This window comes from Spermophilus citellus (assembly GCF_964194105.1).
Source record: "Spermophilus citellus genome assembly, chromosome: 6".
Classification (NCBI taxonomy): Eukaryota; Metazoa; Chordata; class Mammalia; order Rodentia; family Sciuridae; genus Spermophilus; species Spermophilus citellus.
Genome location: NC_138187.1, coordinates 94,150,704 through 94,176,238, shown reverse-complemented (window position 1 = coordinate 94,176,238; position 25,535 = coordinate 94,150,704). Strand labels below are relative to the sequence as shown.

The 25,535-nt window shown below is 45.0% G+C and overlaps 1 protein-coding gene across 1 annotated transcript in view; it reads right to left on the bottom strand.

Moving 5' to 3' along the window:
- The window catches only part of ADARB2 (adenosine deaminase RNA specific B2 (inactive)), a gene marked incomplete at both ends in the record, with an annotated part of 479,363 nt that overhangs the window by 14,300 nt on the left and 439,528 nt on the right, over positions 1 to 25,535 (bottom strand). Inside the window, 2 exons of the mRNA XM_081300315.1 lie at positions 2,620 to 2,801; positions 17,308 to 17,476. Coding sequence (XP_081156441.1) covers positions 2,620 to 2,801; positions 17,308 to 17,476 — 351 coding nt within the window. The remainder of the gene's footprint in view (positions 1 to 2,619; positions 2,802 to 17,307; positions 17,477 to 25,535) is intronic.

Below are 25,535 nucleotides of genomic sequence, written 5' to 3'. Positions count from 1 at the left end.
TTGTGGCTTGGTGGTAGAGCGCTTGCCTCACATGTGTGAGGTTCTATCTGGGTTCAATCCTCAGCACCACATAAAAATAAATAAATAAAGATATTGTGTTTATCTACAACTAAAAAAAATAAAAAAAAATAGATATCTAAGAAATTATACTATTTTGCCATGGAATGCAGTGTGGTGCATTGAAATAATTTAGGATTTATAATCAATCAGGTCTGAATTCAAATCTTGTTCCCTGTTGATAGAGCATCTTCAGCAAGTTATTGAATTTATCTGGATTTCTTTTGACATAGGAAAAAATGTAGATAATACCATTTGATGTTAGTTGGAGTGAAGATCAAATGAGAAAATATATGTCATGAACTTGGTATATTGCAAGGCAATACCTATTCAAGAACTCCCTTCTCTAAACGATACAAGCCATCTTTAGAAAGAGACTTCAGAACTTTATAATAATTGCCCCATTCAGATCAGGCCTCTCAATGTTCACCTCCTCTCAGCTCCAAGGAAACTACCCATAGGCTGTTCCTTGCCCCAAAGCTGTTATGATTTGGGCCATGGAACTCTGCAGCCCTGGACACAGCTATCAGTTGGATCAAAATGCAGAGATTTTTTTAGCTTCGACCTTTGAGGTGAACTGAGACTCTGCCCACCAGGCACATCAGAGACCACTTAGTGACTAAGACCCAACAACACCTCTGTGGAGGTTGAAGGAGATAGGTGATCTGCTGAGGGCAGAAGTAGGGATAGGGGACAAAGAATAAATAGCAGCAGAGCAGGTGCACTGAAGGTAAGGTCCCCCTAGCCTGGAGGTGCCATCTTGCTTTATTAATATTAACTTATCCCGAGGATGGTAGTAAAGGAATCACCCCTTCCACAATAGCTCAGCTCCATGTCATAGTAAAGAAAGGTAAAGCCTTAATGAGTTAACATCTAATTAACATTTCTGGATCAAATATAGCCACCTCTTTCAAATAGCTTGCTGAAGTTCGTTAATTTTCACTACAAGTTCTCCTTCACTGCACATTCACAAGACTCTGGGAGATCTTGTGGATGTGACAACAGGGGAAACCAGTCCCAACATGAGTTGGTTTTGAATCCAATGCCACGAAAGTCTCTCCACTGCTAACGAAAAGGTGGTGGGATTTCAGACTATTAGGAATAGGGTCTCATAAATTTAAAAATTTTAATACATGAAGGTACAATGATCTCTTAGGGATGTATAGAGGTGAAACCTCTCCTCTTCTGCCTTCTGTATTTTAACTTCAAAGTCTGTGATCTTATCTCCCACAAAAATACATAGAAGGTTTTCAGTCTTTGAATGGTCGAGATTGTAGAAAAAATGAAGAAATGGATTCACTTTTGTGATAGGAGACATCTTTTCTTAAGTACCTGCCTAGCGTAGTTATGTGTTGTGCATGAATTATTTCTTTTAAATCCCACCACTGCTCCCAAGAGGCCCTACTTTGCCTCTGGTTTTGTAATGCAGAAAAATTTTGGAATTTTGGGAATAAATCTTAGGCCCAAGTACTCCATCTCCAACACTAAAATTAGCTTTTTTTTTTAATCTTATGTTTTCTCTTTCTGGTGATCTAGTCTTAAACTAAAGCAGCAAAGCTCAGGGGTGTTGGTCTCTAGGATCTTGGAGCAGAGGCTGTGCCTCCCTTGGGTATAGGTATATCCGCCTCTTCCTCAGTGTGTCTGATTTTGCCACCAGCAGTCTCTGAAGAGAGCTCTTCTCCTCAGCCAGGGGGCTGACCCAAGGGCCTAGTGTTTTCCTCCATGTTCCCACAATGAGGCTTACAGAGCATTATTAAAATCCACACATTCCTTCCATTCATTTCCACAATCCGGGACGTTTGCTTAATGTGGAAGACCAGTGGGCACAGTGGGTAAATGGGTAAAGCCTCAAGGGTAAAAAAGCCCTTAAGACTTCCTATTGGCTTCTTTTGAGTGCACACAGAACCTGACAGGTTCCCCAATGTTTTCATGGCTGTGTGACCCATGACCCCTGTGGCCAGCTGTATGCCAAGGCAGGATGAAGTGCCAGGGATCTCTAAGGATGCCTGTGCTCTGTGGGAGGTTGGTAGGAGCTGTGGCCTGGCTCAGAGCTCACTGAGTCACCTTGCTGCCCACTCCATCCTGCCCCTGAGAGCACAGGGACCCTGGGTCCTGCAGACCTACTTCTGGCCCTGGGGTCTGGCTGCCACCTTCCTTCTCCTGCCCCTCCTCCCCCACCTGCATGTCCCTCTGCAATGCTGCCTGTAGAAGGGCCCCGGGGGGGTGGTGCTGGGGCCTCTTAGGCAGGTCATTAGTGGGGTCTATGTTTACTGGCTCCTTTATACACTGCAGTGAAAATGTCACAGTGACCTGAGATGTGCTGGGTCCCATTGTGAATTTGGCTAAAATGCTGCCTATTCCTGTATTCAGAGAATCACACTGTTTTGCCTCCTTTTCTTTTTTAAGACTTTAGATCATTGAAATTTTGCTCATTATCTTCAACAGTTACTCATCAGAATTAATACAGTTGCCTCTGACTTGGCAGTGGTACCGTTGGGGGCTGTCTGCAGCTGGCCCATTGATAGGGAAGAGACTGTGGATTCCCCGATGGTGTTTACTTACCACTGAGGAGAGGCCGGTTGTGTCTGTATGACATGGGCAGCTGGCCGATGTCCTCCATCCTGTGGCTCATGACCCGAGAGAGGTGGCCCGTGTGGTGCAGGCTTCCCACGATGATGCTGTGGAGGTACACAGGCTCGATGAAGTGACAGAGGAGAGCTCCTTGTAGTCCCAGGACGTTCCACCTGGAATGAAAATCAAGGGTGGAGTGGGTGGGATTCTCTCACCTGCCGGAGGGCACAGGGACAGCAGCCCTCTGCCCACCTGGGGCACCGAGGGAGCAGCCTGTTGTGCAGCGTGGGCTTCTTTCTGCCCTTCAGCAAACTGGTCCTCGAGGTGTCACTCTTCCCATCATGCAGATGCTGGAAGGGCCTGCCTGGGAGCTGCCCAGACACAGTAGAGCCATCAGGCTGGCCTTGGCCTGTGGCCACTTAATGATTCTGAGCGGCTCCAACGCAGTGGGACTGAGCTAGCAGCGCCTCTGCATGTTAATAAACTCAGCTTCCTTCTCTAGAAAATGAGCTGTTAGACATAGAAGAAGCTATATGTTCTCTTGGGGACTTAAAATTAGATTCTTTAAAAAAGACACTCTGTCCCCAAAGCGAATCTGAATTTTTCTTTATATTAGCTGGGAAATATCAGAAATTCAATTCGTTTATTTCAGTTTAGGGAAAAATACTGTCTTCCGCCTCCCTTTGTCCTTAGCAGTCAGAATGACCTACTGTGTTGAAATTAAATGACATTAATCAATGACCTTGTTTTGGTCTAGGGATGATTGTGATTTTAGAAGTCCAGATCAGAGAGAAAAAGACAAGGCCATTTTCTTTGAAATAAATATAGCTCCATGCAGACGGAGCTTCTTCAACCAAGGATGCCAGGAGCACCGGAAGGATTTTCCCCCTTGAATTCTGGTGGCAAGAGTTTCCTCGTATCTGTTATTGGAGGCAACATTTTGTGGTTTTCGCTCTAAATAATGTGTTTAAAATCCAACCTCCATCGGTGGCAAGCATTATGCAGCTAATTTCTTACATCATTGTTCTCTTCATTAATTAACATTTCTCCACTGTTCCAGCAATTATTGTGGGGCCTCCATGCCGTACATCTCTTTTCATGATTAATAAGGAGTCATTATATTTCCCTTCCCGAAGCAGTCAATTAACACAGAATTCTTTCCATTAATTACCGAATGTCTCTCTACCTGGAGAGCAATCTGCTCTGAGAACCTGTGACACCAATTGCTTTAAAAAGTTCTCTTTAAATTTTATTCCAAAAACACAAGCAATTTAGCTGGCGATATTAATTTGCCTCAGAAGCATCGCGGTGAATGAGAAACATCTTTTAATCTCATGCAAGAAAAGGCAGCCATCTGGCTGGCGAGAATTTCAGGGAGCAACTCTTACACTCTCCCTCTGTAAATGCAGGTCATTAAAGTAATGTGTTCATCTACATAAAACTCCAATGGAATATAAAAGGTAATATTTATATACAAACAATTTAGTCCTACAATTTAAACAGTCATTGGTTTTATGAAACATTTACTTTAGTCTATCAGATTTGCATAACTTCATTTAAAAAATATTGTGGTCACTTTTTTAAGTCACATCATTCTCTCAGAAAGTAAGGGAAGGGCTGTCCTTGGACATGCAGGCTCCGATCAGAGGGAGAATGTCAAAAGGTTTCAAGGGAAAGGACATTTCGGAAAGAAGCACAGGTACTTATTACTGATATTTAAGGACCCCTCCATTTGGTAATAATGTTCATGCCTCCACCTGTATTTCTACCACTATGCTCTGACATGCCAAATGTGGTTCTTCTATCTTTTCCTTGCTTTTCCCTGACGATTTACAGAATATCTGCAAAATCCAGGAGAGGTTTGTGGTGCCTGAGCTTTTCCTTGAAAGAATAACATTAATGGTTTTGAGTATTGACCTAGGGCTGTGGCTCATTCTCTTAAATTTGAGATGAGAAGAAAGACCAAAAACCGAGGAGAAATACAGCAAAGTCGCTGTCTTTTAGTACCTCTTTTTCAGATTTGAAGATGGTGGAAAGTGTGCCCATAGAGGTTATTGTAAGAACAAAGGATGCTGCAAAGGAAAGTGTGCCAATAAGAGGTCACCGTTACAGCAAAGGATGCTGGGAAAGTATGCCAAGGAAAGGTTACCATCAGAGCAAGACTCTGGGTTACAGACATTCTAAATAGGGCCTATTAATTCTCAGACTGTGAGTGCAATTTAAAAATGTCTCCCCAATTAAAAGCAGAGAAATGTACAATTCTCCATTGATAACAAAGCACTCCTTAGAATAGCAAAGTATTAAAAAATAAAATTAGCATCGCCAGGAGAGACATCATGGTATTTGAGACTGTTGAAGAATTTGGCTTTGAACCAAACTTCTGGAACAGATCTGAGTGGTTCTGATTCTATAGGATCGTCTAAAGACAAACAACTTCTATAACTGGTTTCCTCCTAATAACCTTGACAATAAAGAGAAAACCAACCTCCTCCTTGCCTGGCTATAGGAATTCAAACTTATTCAACTAACACAATCAATAAAACCAAATGTCTTTCTGAATATAAACTGGAGAATTCTCAGCATTCAGGACTGAATGGAAAAATACCTCTCCTTTTGTTCAAATAGCTGATATTACCACAATGTTGACAGAGAAAAAAATCCCATGTCTAGTTTTCAATATAGATAATCCCTAAATAAATATATTTTTCTCTGTTTGTCAATCATTGAAATACCACAGATAAGTGGGGAGAGATCTGGGGAAAGACAGCCTCTCTTTAGCCAAGAGATGCAATCTCCTTGCAGAGTTCAAACCATGGCCTCCCAATATCAATGGGAACATGACAAGATTCCTTATAGGATAGGCCCCATGGGAGACTGTCTCCACATGGGTGGCTTTGGAGATAGGCAGAGAATAGCAATCAGTTTGTCTTCCTGTCTGCTGTTTTCACCGCCTCTATGTGGCCCCAAGGAAAGAAGCTGCTCTCCCAAACTGCAGTGAAGTGGGTGGTAACATTTTCAGGTACCAATACAAACACACACTTCCTACGCTCTCTTCATTGTGGATGGATCTACCCAGTGGAGAAAGCTCCCCATGTCTGTTGGAAGGCTGTGGAGTCCAGGAGGGGTGCCGAGGACCCAGTGTTCACAGTCTTCAGGGACGTGCAAGTGCCCTGCAGTCGAGCTGAACCCCAGATCATCTGGAGGCCTTGACAATCCCCGGGTGTCTGCATCCCCATGCACATTCTGGCATAACTGGTTGGGATCAGCCTGGGCATCTGCCCTTATTAGGGCTCCCTCCATGATTCTTATGTGAATCAGGGTAGAGGACTTCTGAGCAGAGTAGTTTATGTAGATTTTTGGAGTCCAAAGAGGAGGTCAAATCCAAGTCCGTAGTTTGGCCAGCCAGGCCATTCTGGAATACCTCCTGCTGCCTTGAGCAATAGCCAATTCAGGATGAGCCAGCTGCATGCCTTACCTGGGAACTCGGCAGGAGTGCACGTTTCCCAGCCCCACCCCAAACCTGCACTGGCTCCCCTGAAGTGGTCTGCTCAGGCACAGGTGCCACCTGCCCTCCTGGCCTCTCATGTGCGTCCTCTCCTGTGTGGCTGCCTCCTTTTCCTAAAGGCATCCTGCCTGGCCTCTCCCCACTCATATTAGGACACACTCTTGCTCCAGAAGCCCCTGCTCGGAGTATGTAGAGTTGGTATCCATGCTGTGTGTAAGCCATCTTTGGGGATGTCCTGGATGGAGAGGCCACTCTCGTCTTTGAGTGGTATCTCTTGTTCACTAGGCTGCTAGTTTTGTTTTGCAGAGCTGGGCTTCCCAGTTCCTTTTGTCTGCACTTGTCTAGACAGAGTTCCTGGGGATGGGCTGCCGGCTGTGTTTTGGGTGGGAATCATCAGCCACTCTGTCCATTTTGTGAGGTTGCTGCAGCAGAGACAGGTGGCAGCTACAGCAGAGTTCTTGATATGTTGCTATTGCTCTCATATATTTCTTAAGTTTGATTGAATCAATCACTCCTTTCATTATTAGAGATTTTACGAAGTTTCATTTCAGAGATGTCATAAAAATCATCAAGCAATCTATGTGAAAAAGGTAAAAAGACTTTTAAACCAAACTGAGTATTTGGGTTGGGTGTTTACAAGTGTGATCATTGCAAAGGGACCTATATTTTGAGATGAGGAGAATGAACAATGCTCTCATTTAACTTTGGTAGACTTGATAAGGTACCTGCTGATAAATCAAGAAGGAAGGATGTCAGAATATTTTCCCCAGGTGGGCAAGGTGCAGGGAGAAGGAGGGAGAAATGGGCTTGAGAGGATACTGAGCAGCAGATCTTTATGCTCAGAAGGGGAGTTTTCTCTTCACAGCTGGAATTTAAGTCTAGAGATCAGTGCCTCATTCTCCAGAGAGCAGCTATCATTTTTTACAGTTCATTTTTATGGAGAAAGTTTTAATCTGTTCATTTAAAGACACGTAGTGATCAATAATCAAGCTCAGGCACTTAAAATTAGAAACCATATCTAAAGGAGCATTAGTTCCAGAAGATTTAGATTTTCATATGCCACTCCAACTTTTGCTTCTTAGAGACAAAGGCAGAAAACACCTCTCTGGTTTTCCTCACTCTTTAAGGATGCTATGTGGTGAGAATATAGTAAACTGAATTCTTAGAGCCCGACAAACAGGCTGCATCTGCAGAATGTGGGATGTGACAACCGTGCTTGTCGTCATCTGTCCCTTGCTCCACGCAGGGGCAGGGTTTGTTGGCCATGTGCTACTCAACTTTAATCTATGGTTTTAAAGGTCAGTTTTCACTGATGAGGCGAAACGATGACTTTCTATGGTTTCATTCAGTCTTCAATATTAATGATATTATTGGTGGGTTTTTAGGAGTAGATTTTACTGTGATTTTTTTTTCTGGTTCCATGATTTTCCAGAGAGATAAACTAAATGAGTAGTTCCTCTTACCTTGCTGTATTAGTTTCCTAAGACTTGTAGCAGATAACCCAAAGCAGAGTGACTTGAAACAATGGGACTGCATCTCTCACGGTTCTGGGGGCCCAAATCCCAAAGTCGAGGTGTCAGCAGGGACTTGCTTCCTCTGGAGACGCGGCCAGATGGGGGGACCCTCCTTCACCTTTTCCAGCTGCAGGCGGCTGCGGCGATCCATGGTGTTCCTTGCCTTGTGACTGGTGCTCCCTGATCTCTGCCTCTGCTCTCAAGTGGCCTTCTCCTCTGGGTGTGTGTCCCCAGACCTCCTCTGCCTCCCTCTTAGGAGGATACATGTAGTCTCACTTGGAGGCTCTGGTAGGGTAGGCACCTCCACCTACCCTCATTAACTTAATCCTGCCACCTGAGGCTGCACTCACAGGCCTGGACCTCTCTCCTGGGGGCACTATCCAGCTCTCTCTATATGAGGCCATGCCATCATGTCCCCTGTTTCTGAGAACCTATTGTTCACCCTCTGTCGGGGGTGGGTTCCCTCGTAATTCTACTTTGAGGAGTATGTTCCAAGGGTGAACTCTGAGATTTGGAGAAAGACTTTCCTACAAAGGTTATTTTTGGAAATAGTTCACACAGTAGAATCCTCTGGAAACATCCCGGACATCCAGGAAGGGGAGCCATCTCGCAGTCGGCGTGACTATTAGGCACCGTGTCACGCATGCATTGAAGTGTTCGTTATTTTTAAAAAGAGCCATGGTTGTGGTGGCGAGCCATGGCTTGGAAGCAAACTAGTGTCCATGGACACCCCAACAGGGAAAAATGTCAGTGAAAAAAGGTTAGTGGGACATAGCAACAGTTGACTGCTGTTTTCTGTGACTGTTGGGATATGAGCTGCTATTTCTTCTTCTCCCTTCTTTTTCTGGGTCTTTTTAATGAAGAAAACCTTCAAATATAAGATCTCATTTAAGTCTGCACCGTCTTTTCAGCAGTATGACAGGTTATTTCTTGATACTTTCTGGATTGATTGTCCTGGTTTTCTTTTATCTGGGGGCATTTTATTAGGTTGCATGTGCAAATACCTCATGGCCCCCCTCACGGTTCTCTGGAATGTCCACAAAGGCTCAGGCAGTGCCCTGGAGCAGGCTTTCCTGGTGCTCATCCCTGATGAATCCTAACACCCAGGGTTGCTGATGCATTTAGGATGATCTGTGGCCACAGAGGCTTAGTTTTGTTTTCTGTGCAAAGTCAGTTTGCTCATGAGGGTGGGAGGAGTGTGTGGGTAATTCTCCCCATTTGGTACATTTGAACTAGTTTTTTTTTTTTTTATCTTTAATGTAGTATTTTTCTCCAAGATTTCAACTCAAACATCTAAAAAGGAAATTTCGATTTCGCTTTCAAAGGACTTTCAGGGTCCATGAATTTTCTTGGTAATTCTGATGACTCTGATCGAGAACAAAGGAATCTGATTTTGTTTCATGCTATGTTCAATGTCAAAATTATTATCATAATTATTATTTTGGTACCAGGGATTGAACTCAGGGGCCCTCAACCACTGAACCACATCCTCAGCCGTATTTTGTAATTTACTTAGAGACAGGGTCTTACTGAGTTGCTTAGCATCTCACTTTTGCCAAGGCTGGCTTTGAACTTGTGATCCTCCTGCCTCAGCCTCCCAAGCCACTAGGATTAGAGGCATGTGCCACCGCGCCCAGCTCAAAATTATTTTTGAAGGAAAAATAATCAGGCTGCACATCCCCTCTGCAGACTTCAGGGCCTTCTTGCCTCCCACCCAGGGGAAAGCCAAGAGCTCTCTCCCTCTCCTGCTTACTCTGCTGCTTCTGATTTGCCTGCTTCTGGGCTTCCAGCTGTAGGTGTCCCTCAGGCAGAAGACCTCCAACCACTATACTGGTTCTGAAGGACGGGGTGACCTCACTCAGGCCAGACACACCTGCGTGCCTCAGAAAGGGGACTGTGTTTGTAATGAAGCCTTCAAGAAATCAGATGCCCAGCTGTGTATTAGGTTCCACCCAGCTTGCTTGTGATCAGTCTGTGTGACAACTCGGGGACCCATGTGTGCAGGGGAGCAGGGGCTTGAGAAATGCTAGAAACCTGAGGCTCCCAGCTCATTGCTGAAGAAGGCAGCCCTCCCAGGCCAGCACATGTGTATTTCTGAGCCTGTGTTCCCATGTCAGGGAAGTGAAGTTAACAATGATGACTTTGATCAACATCTGCTCTGCCTACACTCGAGAGTCACCTTCAATACCACCAGGTCCCTTTAAAGAAAATTCAAACCCTGTACAGAGCTGGGCCCTCTTGTGCTGATGGTGCCCTGGATCTGGGTGCTGCGCCCTCACCCCCATCCCCAGCCACAGAAAGCTCTATCCTCCAAGCTCTGTGATGTCCACTGTCCTCAGTGTCATTGTCACGAGTTGTGTTGGCTGTGATGTGGGCACGTCAAGCGCAGCAGCCTGTCCCAGTCTTTCATGTCCTTTCCTCTGTGGGGAGAAACTTCTTGCATTCTTTATTGGCCTATTCTGATCAGCCTCAGGGATCAGGGAAGCTTGTCCTTTGTTAGGGACCTCTGTGCCTCACTAGGGAAGGAGGCTCCAGACCTCCAGATTTTTGTCTTAGAAAACCTTTCCTGTTCCCAAATTGCCAATCAAGTTGTGCAGGTTCACTTCTGTCCACTGCTTCCTACTGGTCACAGTGAGTGGCAACACCTGTGGGCTCTTTAAGATCCTTTATAACTCAAAGTGGTTACATGGTTATCAGCTCAGAGCGGAAACACCCAGTCTGGAGGTGTGAGCGGTGGTCCCTGTCTCCTAGGAGCACTGGCAGGGGGAGGGTTTGGGGAAGGCAAGGAGTGCACAGAGGACTAAAAAAGTTTTTTTAGTACCAGGGTTGAACCCAGGAGTGCTTAACCCTGAGCCACATCCCTAGTCTTCTTAATATTTTATTTAGAGATGAGGTCTTGAGAAATTGCTTAGGGCCTCGCTAAGTTGCTGAGGTTGGTTTTGAACTTGAGATCTTCCTGTCTCAGCCTCCGGAGCTGATCACAGGCGTGTGCCACCGTGCCTGGTGAAGAGAAGATTTTTACCAGGTGAAGGCAGTTCTTTCTCCTCTGGAGCCAACGAGCACCTAGTGAAGGACCAGGGCTGTCATGGTGCCGAGGTGGGACGGAGGCTCCGCCCTGTGAACAGGCTGGGGTGTCCAGCTGCAGCTTAATCACGGATCCCTTAGGGACCAGGACAGTGTTTCCAGTGGAGCAAGGAGAACATGGCTTGGTGACAGCTCCAGGAGCTGTATGAATGGTGGGGAAAACTGCACCTGGGTAGAAGGACCTGGGCAAGAGCCTTCATCCCAGCACTCCAGCACGTGGGCTGCTTCTCTTATGATGGGGAGAGATGTTTTCATTAAATGATTCCTAGAGAAGTTAAGGCCTCATGAGAGAGTCGTGACTCTGGTCATGAAGCATTGATTGGCTCCCAGGGAGGGTCTTGTCCTAGACAGGTCCTTGGGATTGATGGGTGGCACCAGTGGAAGAATTTGTCACTTTCCCTTAACACTAACTCTCTTCACAGGGGCCTCCTACAGACAGGAGTTCTAGAGAAAGTCCAAAGTTACACAGAGGACAAAGGAAGGCACACTCTGGACCATGAGATGATATGTATGGAGATGTGAGAGAGGTCTCCTTTGTGATGCTTTATGGCGCGTTATAAACCCCTGAAAAATGTCAAGCTTTCTATAACACGTTTTCGTACTTTCCTGCAGACTGTACCATTGACTTTGTAAAATGAAATCAAGTGTTATTCATGAAGCTCCATATTCAGAAGGGTGCCTGTGGTCACTTAAGCATATTATTACCTCTGTATCACCCTAAAAAGGTGCCACCTGTGCTTTATGTTTTGTTGTGTAGGTGGGAAATAACTAGCTGTGTTGTTTATTTAGATCTGTGGAAACAATAGGCTCCAACTCATTTTTCATTGATATTGAAAGGAATTTGCAAAGAGAACCACAGATGTGTGTAGTGGATGTACTTATCCTACCTTAATTAAAATTACAATTTTATTCATTTGTCTCCTTCTTCTTCTTCTTCTTTTTTTTTGATACTGGGGATTGAACTCAGGGGTGCTTGACCACTGAGCCACATCCCCAGCCCTATTTTGTATTTTATTTAGAGTCAGGGTCTCACTGAGTTGCTTAGTGCCTCAATTTTGCTGAGGCTGGCCTTGAATTCGTGATGCTCCTGCCTTAGCCTCCCAAGTTACTGGGATAACAGGTGTGTGCTACTGTACCTGGCTCATTTGTTTTCTTCTTTCTTTCATGTTGTAACATGAAAGTCATGAAATTTAGATAAAAAAGTCAGTGGATTATTTCTTTCATGGCCTCTCATGTAAAACTGCATCTATTAATATAGACATTTCTAAATTTCTAATTGGGACCATGGTGCATACCTGTAATCCCAGTGACTTGGGAAGCTGAGGCAAGAAGGTCATAAGTTCAAGGCCAGCCTTAGAAACTTAGCAAGACCCTGTCTCAAAATAAAAATAATAATAATAATAATAAGGGCTAGGGATGTGGCTCAGTGGTTAAGTGCCTCTTGGTTCAGTTCCTGGTACCAAAAAATAAAAAAGAAAAGAAATAAAAAAAAAACCCAAAACAACAACAAAATAAATAAATAAACTAATTAATTAATCAATAGAACAAAATACAAGAAATTTCTAGCTTACTAAATATATGAGACTGGGTTTCAGCATCATTTGGGATCAGACTCTTATTTTCTTTCCAAGAAAATAGTAGGTTTAGTCGCTTACAGACACGTTGCTAAAAAAATCTCTGGGCAGCACAAATAGCAGTTCAGCCTTGGTGGGAAGTTAAATGTTTTAAATTTTGGCTCCCCATTGCACTCTCTCAGGTGCCTTTTCATGGTTCACATCTGGGCTGTTCTGATGGAGAGGTAAGTCTCATTCATTCATCCAGTCAATATTTGCTGATGACTGACCCCATTATGCCTTTGTACCATGTGAGGGGTGTCAAGAGTCCAGTGTGCATGACTTGACAGGATAGAAAGGCTCTCAGAATCAGAACCTGCCCTTCCCTCGGCCTTGGACTCCCTGTGGTGACTAGAACACCCTCTCCACGTGGCTTTCAGCCCTGTTCACCCACTAACGGATGGGCTGTTTTTGAGGGTTGGTGCAGTCAGTGTCAAGGGCCAACATAGGCATTAGTATGGCATTGCTGACCATGACAGGCTCCCTTTCAGCTCTGCAAAGCAGTTCAGGCACAGGCTGGAGAGGGTGCCAACACCCTACTGCCTGTGTGGGACTCGGTCTCTCATGGATCCATTCTCTCATCTTGCTTTTCAACCACCTGTCTGTTTCTCCCATAAATACTCATGGTGCCTAATCTATGCAGGCACCAACTGTGCCAGATACGGAATATGTCATGTAGAATAAGACAGGCTCCCTTCCCACAGGAAGCTTAGAGTTTGACAGGAGGGTTAAATTCTAAGGGGGAATGAGGCCCGCGGGGACAGACAACACACTGACAACACACAGCCTCAAATACATTATTTCTAGGCTATGAGTACATGTCCTGGATCTCACCAAACTGACATGCAGTGGTATCAGTGTTATGCTGATAAATATTGGCTCTCAAAATAAACAAACAAACAAATAAATAATAGGGCTGTGGCTGTGGCTCAGTGGCAAAGCGCTTGCCTAGCACTTGTGAGGCACTGGGTTTGATCCCCAGCACCACGTAAAAAACTAAATAAACAAAATAAAGGTATTATGTTCAACTACAACTAAAAATATTTAAAAATAGTAAAGTTGCAGCCTTTGCCAATTTACACAGTGTGAACAATTCCAAGCCGCCATTGCAAGGGTGCTGAGTGCAGACTTGGGAAGAAGGAAAGACTTTGGGCAGAAGAGAAGCATATTGCTTATTTGTGTTCCCCCATACAGATATAATAGGGGTATATAATTTCAAGGGCATAAATAATAGTAAGATAATTAGGCCAGGTGAGTTTTGAGTATTTATTACTTTGGTCTTAGTATAATCACTTAGTTGTAAATTTGTGTAATTTCATTTTTAATAATGACTGCAGTTTCAAAATTGCCTGGAAATTCAATAATCCCCTCTCAGGCCTAACTGGTTCTAGGATGCCTCTGTTCCAGGCTCAATCATCATGTATTGTGGTCTTTAGAGCCAGTGTGCCTCCCCCACCCTTCCAAAGACTGTGACTCCTGTGTCTTTGTGTCCTCAGAGCCTCACTCTCCAAAGAGCATCGAGGGCTATTAATTCATTGAGTTAGAAGGCTTCATCTGTATTTGTGTATGAAAGTCCTTTATTTTTGAACATTATTTAAGCCTGAGGTTGAATTTTTGTTTTTGTACAGGACAGAAAGCAGATGAGCACATCCATTATCAGATGGTCTCTTTGCAAAGCCTTTGTACAAATAATGCATGTCACAGATGCTTATGGTCTTGAATCATTAGCATAACATATGTTCCCACTCAAAAATGGCAAATGTGCCTCTGTTCAAAATAGCTCATGCCTTAGCGTTCGCATCCTTGTCTTATGCTCAGGTTCTGACTATGGCGGGAGTACGAGTACGTCCATGCTAAAGGATGTGTTCCGATGCCAATCACTCTGGCGCGACCCAGACCGGACTGTTGAGAACTGGTGGCATTATTTCTGTCATTGTCATGGTCACCATGGCCCTGTCTTCATCATCATTACCAACAAATACTGTTTATTGGGGGCCATCGTGTGCATCTCACTGTGACAGATACCATGCAAATCAAGTGGCTTCGAACCATCCCTTGAAGGTCACAGTTCAGCACAGAAGCAAACACTTTGGAAAACAAATTCCTGCAATTTCAGTGCAGGAGAGAGGACATGGTGATGGGGGTGGGACCTGAAGAGGGTGAGGTTGCATCTGGGCAGGGAAAGAGGTGGCCTGAGTGGGGAAGAGGCAGGGAGGCAGTAGGAGAGCCTCAGGAGGATCCAGTAGTGGAGTGTGAGTGGAGCAGAGAGGAGATGGGCTCAGCTAGGGAGGAAGATGAGGGATGGAGAGGGAGGGAGGGAGGGAGACAGAGAGAAGGAGACAGAGATAGAGAGAGAAGAGGGTCAAAGAGAGAGGATAGAGGGAGAGAGAAAGAGCGAGGGAGAGAGAGACAGGGACAGAGAGAGGGAGAGGCAGGGAGAGAGAGAGACAGAGAGAAGAGAAATGATGGAGAAGAGAGAATGCACTGTGGCCAGGCAGAAGACAAAGCAAAGCAGAGAAGTAGGCAGGAGGTTGAGTGGGCTCTGGGGAGGGAGCAAGGGGGTGAGGGGCATCTTCAAGGTCTGTAGGCGCCTCCTCCTCCCTCCTTTGTGCCCTCTGTCCTGTTCCCACTACCCAGATTTGGGGATGAAGGTCTAAGTGAGTCGGAAGAGACCAGGCAGCTACTGAACCCCACCCCGAGGGGCAGGTGTGGATTAACCCTATGGATTAACCCTGGGGATCCCGGCCAGAGCCTAGAACATCACGATGTCCCAGACTTGTACTGTCTTGCAGAATCAGTCTAGAATCTTTCCCCAGGCAGGACACTGCTTGAAAACCCCCAAAGGGGGTGCAGTGTGGACTTTCATTTTTCAAAAGATTTTATTAAAAAGAGAAAAGCCTGACTTTTGAGGGGCCGCACTACCATGGATAGCCCCACCACCAGCAAATAAAGCTCGGGTTTTGTAGCCCCTGTTTAATTTACTGTCTATTGATGTTTAAGATCCCAGAGACAACAAAATTTCATTTCATTTCTGTAGCATTAATTTACTTCATTTTTCTGGGGAGTCAGAGAGTTAATTTAGAAACCCAATGCTATCTTAGGGCACAAGAGAATTTCTGTTAAAGTGAAAATTGCTGCTTTTTTTCTTTTTCTCCATGAATAGATGAAAACATTACAAAGGAGGAATACATTTTCTTCTGAAAGATGAGCTATTTGACGACTATGGGCTGTTCCCTTTGATACAGAAATCAGTGCTTTGATTTATTGTCATTAGGCCCTCTTCTTGCTCTGTGGAGCCAGGAGCAATCAAAGCCAGGGAAGTAAATGGCACTATTTTTCCTGTAGCCATTCGGTAATTTCCCACGAGAATTTGGAATCACAGTTCTTTGGGGCTGATGTTTCATCTGCCCTGTAGCCTCAGAAAGCCTCCAAGAGGCCACTAAGATGGTGGTCTACGGTAGAGCCGGAGGCAGGGGTAGAAAGAGGAAGCCCTGGGGTCTCCCCTGTCCTCCGGGACTGGCAATGCTGACTTCTTTCCTTGGCTCTGTGTTTTCTCACATTGCCTGATGTCCCCACCGGTGATTGCAAGTGGAACTTAATCTCTCTAACCCTCCGGCTTTGTGCTTTATTCTCCAGAGTGAGCACATCAGTTCTTTAGTTTTTTAGTAGGTGAAGAGCCTCATTCAGTCATCGAGCTCTCAGGATGCTCTGGGGCGTCTCTCTGTTGGGGAACTCCTGGGATGGCTGCACTTGGGCTGGGGATTGTGAGGGATTACCCATGCTCCCCTTCCATCCCCAGATCCTGCAGTGGTGACGGGCAGCTGAGGACCTCATGGTCCTTGCTAAGATAGTGGGCTTGGTTTTCCTTGGGCTTCATTTTCCCTGTCTCCTCCCCAGTCTCTTTCCTCCAGTGTCCTGTGAGACCAGCCTTCTCACCTCCTGACTAGTTTCAAACACGTCCACGCAGTGGGTCTTCGGGCAGTTAGGTTGTTCGCATTTGGGGCTGCGCCTTTGCTTAGAGACCACATTTGCATGCGGTCCTGTTTTCCTTGGGTTATAAATTACAGGTTCAGTACATTTATCAGAGTGTCCAAGAGGCCTTTGGATTCACTCTAGGCTTAGGTGTTCCATGACCACTTGTCATTACTGTCCTCAGGAATGGCTTTGGATGGGGTTAGGCAGACTCCAGCACTGTGCCCCCCCCACCCCACCCCCTATTTAGACTATTTTCTAAACCAAAGTCACAGAAACGATCCTGTAGTGGGGATGGCATCCGCGGGGTGTCAGAACTGAAGTTGGGGGTGGGAGCATGGAGAAACAGATCTTGGGCATCAGAACAAGGTGTGGGGAGAGCGGGGCTGTGCCTGCCTGGCTTGGGGCCTCTCACTAACTAGCAGGCTCTCTGTGAGAGAGACAAGATGCCCTTTCTGCAAATTCCTCCTCCTCCTGTTCACCCTGCGGTTTCTCCCTCTCTGAGACTAGCATTTGGGGGCTTTGGCACTTCTAGAATGAATATATCTCTGGGTCCAGGGGGAGTGGCATCTCTTGCAGCTGGAAGTCCACATCTTTCCCTGGTTGATTGTCAGGCTTTAGTGAAAAGCAAGAGGCTGGAGGAGCAAGTGCCCATTGCATCCCAGGCGATTCTGTGGCCCATTTGGACAATGACTAGCCTATTCAGGAATGGCAGGCCCAGTCAGTGGTGATGTTTGTCTGAAGCCACAACTTGACGTTGCCAGGTGCTTGCTCTCTCTAGGCAGCTTTACTTCAAGCACATGCAATAAAAAGTGTGAGAATGTGAGTTGCCTGTGGAAGACAGGCGCTGGGCTCTAGGTTCCCCGTGGCAGAAACTGTGTTTCTCTGAGCTCACTCAGGACAGGGATGTGGGTCAGGGCCTGCTGTTTTGCTGTTCCCACTGGGGACCACAAGCTGACTTTTGGAAGGGGATGGCCAGGCGGGCTCTTACCTGGCAATCTTGTCCGTGCAGGACATGGTGACCAGCTGCTCCCCCAGCAGGATGCCGTCCCACGTCTGGACTGCACTGGGGCCCCGGACGGGGACTGTGCCTTCCCCAGACTCTATCTTGGTGCGCAGGTGCCCGCGGAACTTCCTGACGATGTGTTTGCTGCTGTTCACTAGGAAAGAAGAGGTGGTGGTGAGAGGTGGCAGACACAACCGCCCAGAGCTAGGGGGGCTCTGTGGGCTGAGAGGGAAGCATGGCAGGCTGCATCCAAGGGTCTTGGCAGGGACTGAGTTCAAGAGGCAGGTTTTAGAAGTAACAGAAGCAGATGGTGGGGACATGGTAAAGAGATGGGCTTCACAGTATGGAGATTTCTCAGAAAACTTAGAATGGAATGACCATTTGACCCAGTTAACTCACTTTTTTGGTACTCAAGGGACTTAAAATCAGCATACTACAGTGATGCAGCCACATCAATATTTATAGCAGCTCAACTCACAAGAGCTGAACTAGGGAATCAACTTAGGTGCCCTTCAACAGATGAATGGATAAAGAAAATGTGGTGCATATACACAATGGAATATTACTCATCCATAAAGAGGAATTAAATTATGGCATTTGCTGGTAAATGGATGGAACGGGAGACTATCCTGCTAAGTGAAATAAGCTAATCCCCTAAAACCAAAGGCTGAACATTCTTTCTTATATATGGATGCTAACACACAATAAGGGGTGAGGGAAGGAAAAAATAGAAGTTCATTGGATTAAACAAAGGGGAATGAAGGGAAGGTAGGGGGGATGGGAATAGGAAAGACAGTAGAATGAATCAGACATAAATTTCCTGTGATCATAGATGAATACACAACTAGTATAACTCCACATCATGTTCAACCACAAAAATGAGATCCTAATTAGAATAAGTTATACTTCATGTGTGTATAATATGTCAAAATACATTCTCTTGGCTGGGCATGGTAGCACATGCCTGTAATGTCAGCTGAGGCAGGAGGATTGAGTGTTCAATGTCAGCCTCAGCAGAAACGAGGCACTAAGCAACTCAGTGAGACCAGTCTCTAAATAAACTACAAAATAGGGCTGGGGATGTGGCTCAGTGGTTGAGTGCCTCTGAGTTCAATCCCTAGTACCCTCCCCCACAAAAAAATCACTCTAGTGTCATGTGTATCTAAAAAGAATAATAACAACAAAAAGAGATGGGCTTCAGAGCAATGCTGCTAGCAAGGGTCAGCTACTGTCCTGTAAGGGCAGAGGGCAAACATCTCAGAGACTAACACTGTTCTGTCTCTGCCACCACCACCCAACTCTGCTACTGAGGTGCACAGGCAGCCTTGGATAACACATCATGAATGAGCATGGCTGCGTTTCCCAACACTTGACTTATGGGCTCTGAAATTTGAATATATGATTTGAACATCTAACTTTCACATCATGAAGTACTGTTGACCCTCCATATCCATGGGTTCTACATCTCTGGATTCAACCGAAGTTCAAAAAAATCTGGGAAAAAATCATGTCTGTACTGAACAGGCACAGGCATTTTCTCTTGTAATTGTTCCCTGAGCAACACAATGTAACTGCCATTTACATACCACAAACATTGCATTAGGAGGGGTCAGTAATCTAGTGATGATTTAGAGCTGACGTGAGGTTGTGCAAAAATTAGACACAAACACAACACCATTTAATATAAGGAACTTGAGCATCCACAGATTTTGGTATCCACAGCGGGGTCCTGGAACCAATCCTCCATGGTTACCAGGGGATGGCCGTATTATTCCTTCCACTTTTTCCAGCCATTAAAAAATTGTGAGAACGTGCTTAGCTTTGGGGCCATGTAGAAACAGGTGGTGAGCTATGTGAACTTGGGAAAGTAGATTACAGGCTACAACGTGGTTACTTCCTCTTGTGTGTTTACTTCCTCTACCTTCTTCATATCACCTTGCTCCCGGGCCATGGGGATTAAACGAGGTGGCGTGTGTGAGGGTAGGGTGTAGCTCAGAGCACCTCAGTGTCTCTCAAGTGCCTCTTATTATGGAGGCCTCTATGGGGTAGGGACTTTTTTAGGCATAGAAATGACAAGCCTCAAGGTGTCCTTATGTCTCCCTCATGGGTTCTGGGTTCTTATCCTTCCAGGGCCCTCTTGACACACATCCATCTTCATATGCTATACCATATCCCGACAGTTATTTGGAGAACTAGCAAGAACAAGAGAAGCCTTACACTGTTTTTTTTTTCTTTCCCTAGAAAATTCTGTATATAAGTCTGGGTTATTTTGTATGAGAGAAATGGTTAACTGCTTTGCACATTAAATATATATATATAAAAGAGCCTAATGATTCCAACATTTACATACTTATAGTGACATGAATAGATATTAGATGCTTTCTCTAAAAAGTTTCTATTGAAGTTTCAGAAGTTGTGTAGCTAGAGTTTTCTCCTCATTTACTTGCACTGAATGGTGAATAGTAAACATAGGTTTTTTTTTTTTTTTAATCTGACACACCAGAGTAATTTCCACTGCACTTTCTTATCAGTTCCAAGAACTGAAGTTCTTAAATTCACCATACCTATGGGCCATCTTTTGGGGAGACTCTCAAGAGGGGAGTCAACTTTTGAGAGGTTTCAAATCACTTTTTCATCCTGCAAACAACCAGTTACTTTGTGAGCTCCAGTTGGGATTTGTCTAGGAGTCATCTACGGAAGGAGGAACCAAGGAGAAAAGTGGAGCCTGGGGAGCCCCCTTCTGTACAGCATTAAATGGCACTGGTGATCAGACAGTGAGCATGGTGGCGGTGAGTGTGGAGGTGACAATAGTGATGATAGTGGTGACAAGGATGGTGATGATAGTGGTGATGATGGTGATTGTGATGATTGTGGTGTTGGTGATGATGATGGCAGATGTGGTGATAATGATGGTGATGGTGACAATAATGGTGGTGATGGTGATTCTGATGATTGTGATGATGGTGATGGTGACAATAATGGTAATGATGGTGATTGTGATGATGGTGATGGTTATGAGAATGATAATGATTGTGACAGTAACAATGACCACGATGGTGGTAAAGGTAATGCTGATGGTGCAGTGAGAACGATGGTGATGGTGATGATGACAAATTGAACAGAAAATAATTCACATGACTCAAAAATGCTTGCATGAACCTTGGTTTAATCTGAACATCTACACGATCCAGGTGGGGTCTCAGTGGACTCTCTGTGGTAGACAGCATTGGAGATGGAGAAGCTGGCGTGCCTCTCAGTTTCTACACTGGTGCTTCAGGGGACGTGGTTCTTGATGTCTACTTCTGTAAATCATGCTGTCTTCACAATCTCCTAATACTTCAACTACGGCATCATTTCCCAGACCTCAAAAGCTGCCTGTCATACTGCAAAACCTTTCTGGCTTCTCACCGTCTTTAATGTCGTGACGGCAAGAGGCCTGGCTCGAATTAACAACTGGTTTCTGGGAGGAAACCCAAACTCTCAGGCTAGAGTCCCTCTGCCTCAAGAGCCAGGTGCACGAGCTTCCCGAGAGTGCTCATTCTGGGAGGAGTCACGTCTCTGCCACCTTCTGTAGCATGCCTCCTCCCACGGGCTCATTGGTCCCAGGGTGAGCGTCAGGGTTGGTGGACTTGGGGAGACAGTTCCCCGCCTCTGTCTTGGCTAATGGTGAGAGGTAGGGGGGAGCTGAAGATGCCACTTCAAGCAGAATGAAATGTCAATCCCCCAGCTGTGGTGGATTGATGGTGTGCCCGTGCAAGTGTGAAATGTCAAGGCCTGGCCTGTCATGCACACAGAGCTACCTTCAAATGCATTGGAACATTCTAGGCCAATTCTGATGTTCCAAATCATCAGACTCGTCATTATAGTGCTTATTAGTCTAAAATTGTTATCTTCTGGAATTAATAAAGTAGATTAGTAACATATTTTAAAAATGTTTTTCTTCAAATGAATATTTTATGTTTAGGGGAGAATTTAAAGGAGGTGGCAATAAAATGACAATTTAAGACATTGACCTCCGAGTGGAGTTATCTAAAAACAAAACAAAACAAAACAAAAAACATGGCATAGGGGACAGAGACAAAGCAAAACCAAAAAACAACCCCCTGCCTGCAAAACCCCATAAGGCTATACATCAAATAAAAGTTAGATTTCCAAACTGTTTCCAAAAGCAATATTTTTTTTTTTTAATTTTTTATTGATTATTTAAAGCATTACATAGCTCATGATATATCATCTTTCATCCAAAAGCAATATTGCAGAAAATATATCTGTGAAGCAATCCATTACTCATTGTAATAATAAAACCTGTAATAATTGCCACGTGGTCATATAGGTGACCTTTGTCATCATTTGATGATGACGATGGTAGTGATGATGTCAAAATTATGAGACTATTAAAATCCATTATCCTGCAATGAACAACTATTATTTACTGTGCATTTCCATAACTCAGTAGGACATCTGAAGAAAGGAATTTAAAGAGCTGTACTTTAGATTTCCTGACTTCCTACGGGATTTTGGTTCACTCTCCTCAGCTGCTCTTCTATAATGAGTGGAACAGGCTTGGTGTGAATATACTAGGCACTTATCATACCTTGGCAGATAAATGGAAGATGTAATCCTGCTCTTTTTCATGGCATCTTGAGGGAGATAGTTTGGAAAATTTGATCTGTGAAATTCTTGGACAATGGTCATAAGAACTGAATTTATCAGGTGATTTAAAAGTCATTCTAAGAGGGAGGTGAGGGGATTGGTGATTTGGGAGGGGGACAAAATTTGCTCAGCAAAAGTTTGGTACCCTGGATCCTTCTAGTCTTACATTGAGGATCTTATTAGAACTGCTCAACTCTAGCTCAGGCCTCTGAGGCACTGAGAAATGGCATTGTCAACTGTGAGTCTGGAGGGAGTCTTGTCTCTCCTTGGTGGCAGTTGGTGCCCCCAACCCTCAAGAGAAGTGTTCAGAGTCCTGATTCTGACCTTGTAAATAAAAACAAACAAAATCCCAAATAGCACAGTTCTCCTGGTTGTGCAAAGGAACATTATCTTTAGGCATTTTTCTCTACCTGGACTTATTGGTTGATCCTCTAGGTGCAGGAGGAAATCATAGCACTTAGCAATTTTGAATGGCCTGAGATGGAGTAGCTATGCCTTGGGTGAGATCAGAGACCTTAGTTTGCAGAAGCTGTCTCGGGAACAACTTTTCCTTTACAGTGCATGCAACACACCAGCAAAAGCCTTTTGCACCTGCCCACCCTGTTGCATGGTGGAGTCCTGCCACAGAGCTTTGTTAGCCTTTGCAGGTACTCTGCCATTCCATCTCTCCTCAAAGACCTCTCCATTAAGCCTGCAAGAAACAAATGCCCCGTGTGGACTGGAGATGACTTAAAGGGGTTTAAATCCAAGGATTTGAAATGTGGCTGATGCTGATGCTTAGTGGACCCCACTCCATTCCTGTTGCACAGAATCTCAGCCAAAGAGTGAATGGCAGGAACCTGAATTTGTAAAGACTTCTCAAGTGACCCAGATAGATAAACCAGGTTTGGAAACAACTGAATCTAATAAGTTTCTAAGCTTGCATGCAACATATTTCTCAAAATACTGTGGGCCAGTTGACATTGATATTATATTTAAAGACTCCAGAGAAGGAGACTTTGTGATCCATTCAGATGAAAGTTTTGGTAGGGGAAAAAAAAAAAAAGGAAAAGCCGAATACAGAATTTCTCTAGCCATAGGTATCCCAGGGAAGTGGGGCTGGATGGGAAAAATTTCTTGATGGTCCCTTGAACTCAGTCCCTGAATCCTGGATTGAGGAGCTTGTCCAGCAGACTGACCTATGGGGCTCAGGAAATTTGGGAAACCTTCTGAGCTACCAGAACAGCTGTGAACCAGAGAGGCCCTTGGAGGAAGGCAGTCTCTCTGCAGTTTGTGGGGGTTGGAAACTGGCTCCTAGAAATTCCAAGAGGGATGGTGTCTCTCACAGGCCTTTTGGCATCTGGTCTTTACTTTAATGATTGTTTAAAACTTGACAGAAAACTTTCTTATTATGCTCTGTTCTGTGTCCCTTCATTCATTAAAGGGAAGGGGAACAATCTAGATCACCTGTTCAAGCTCCCAAGCTTCTCTTAGGCATAGTCAAGCCCTAGATATTTTTGATTCCGATGCTTCAAAATCTGTTGAGTGTTTGTGAGTGTGTGCACATACTCGTGCATGAATGTTTGTGCATCTGTGCTCATGCACATGAGCGAGAGAGGGAGAAGCAGGGGCGAGGGGATCGTAGCACAGTTGCAGGTCCACAGGACTCAAGGTTAGAGCTTCCTTTGCTTTGGCATGAGCTTCTTAGAGCCGGGATTAGGTACTCAGCAGAATTGTCAAAACCTGTCTGTGCTCTTCAGTCTCTGTGTCTGTGAGCATATGAAGCCACAGTGATGGCCAGGGGACAGTGTGGTTCCCAGGGCTTCATCTAGGAGTCTGGCTCCCTCTGAGCAGTGGTGTGAGGCTGAGGGTTCTACGGGTTAATCTGTAGGGTAGAAGGTGCTGGCTGCTGACTTCTCAGGGACTAGTCCTAACTGGAGTTTTCCCAGCATCTGTGTGTAAGTCTTCCTGCAGGGGGCTTGTCACCAGTGACTGCCTCCCTGGCAGGAGCCCCTCAAAGCAAAGACCCCATCACTCACATTCCCTTCTCTAGTGGTATAACCCTCCTTTAAGGGTAGCAATGGAGCCAGCAACACGGAGAGCTGCCCAACCCTCTTATTACAAAGCAGTTCTTAGTGAGTTTCTCTAAAGTGGAAATTGTGGAATTCGTTCCTGAGAGTTTCTGCTTGCCTCATGAGCTGTGAGCAATGCTGAACTCAAAGACTCTTCCCGAGCAGAGGAATGCAGGCATTTGGTTTTTCTTGTCTTTACTGAGCCAATAGGGGAGAACAATGTGTGGCATCTGGCTAAGGGCCTGCCTTCTGCACCTGCCCCAGTGGGGACAGTCAGGAGACAGCAACCTAATTTAGAGGCATAACCCAGGCAGTAGCAGCTCCTTTTGGCCTGGCATATCTTCAATAAAAATGTGAGGAAAACGCTTTAGTTTTCCTCCTAGCAGCACCTGCCACTTCTTAAAAGCACCATGAAATAAAAGACATCTGTGGCTGGAAGTGAACCCCAGGGTGCCTCCGAGAATGTATTTGTTTGTTTTTCTAAACCACTGGCATTGCAAGTTGGAATGAGGGCTGTGAGGCCACAGTTGTGTTTGATGTACAGAGACACAGGAAGCTCAATGAGCTGGAACTGTCCCCCAGGGAGACCAGGAGGTCTCAGGCGTGGAGAGGTTCTTGCCATCCTCATTCAGCCTTCTCCTGACTCTGCTGGGGACACATGGGCCACAGAAGAAGTTGAATAAATTAGAGCCAGCCGCAAATGTCTCATGAACTTTTCCTTCTACGATCTGAGGGCTTCCTATGTTGAGTCTTCATGATGCCAAACTTTTTGATAAAAAGTGGAAAGATAATTCCTAGTAGCTGTCTATTGGGATATGGACCAAATTTCACAATTTTACTTATAGAGCAAATTGGTATCATGTACATCCAGCATAATGGGCATTTCCCAGGGAAATAAATCAGCTCCATGTTGTTTTCCTGTCTGTCTCTTTCTGAGAGCTGCACAATAGTAAAACCATGTCCTCTGTGGTCTCACCCAGCCTGTGCTATGCCTGCTTCCTCTGAGAGGGGCTGGTGTCTTTGTCTCACATTGCCTCAGCCACCCCAGCCCTCTCAGCCTCCTGGGGGCAGTTCCTTTAAAGTTCTCTGATATTTAATGGGTCACCTTTTCTGATTCTCAATTCCACTTGGTTCTCCCATTTGCTTTCCAAAGGATGTGGAAAGGTCACTTAGAATCTCATTATGGAGACTCCCACCCAACTACTCTCCAAAGGGGAAATGATGGGGCTGGAGGAGAGTCTGCAAAAGGAGAATGTATTTCTCTGGTCCAGCTTCCAGGCTTCAGGCTAAGCACATGTAGATTTTGGATACTTTCTCCCCCATTCTTTATATTTAGTGGTGGCACTTTCCACAGGCCTACAACTCAGCAGGTACTCAATAAATGTTTATTTTTCCTGAGTTTGGTAATTAGAATATGTAGCCTTCCATGCAAGGAAAACCAGAAGGCCAAACCAAACCTTTGTGCATCATCTATTGAGTTTCTATTGGAAATTTCTTCTGACTATAGAA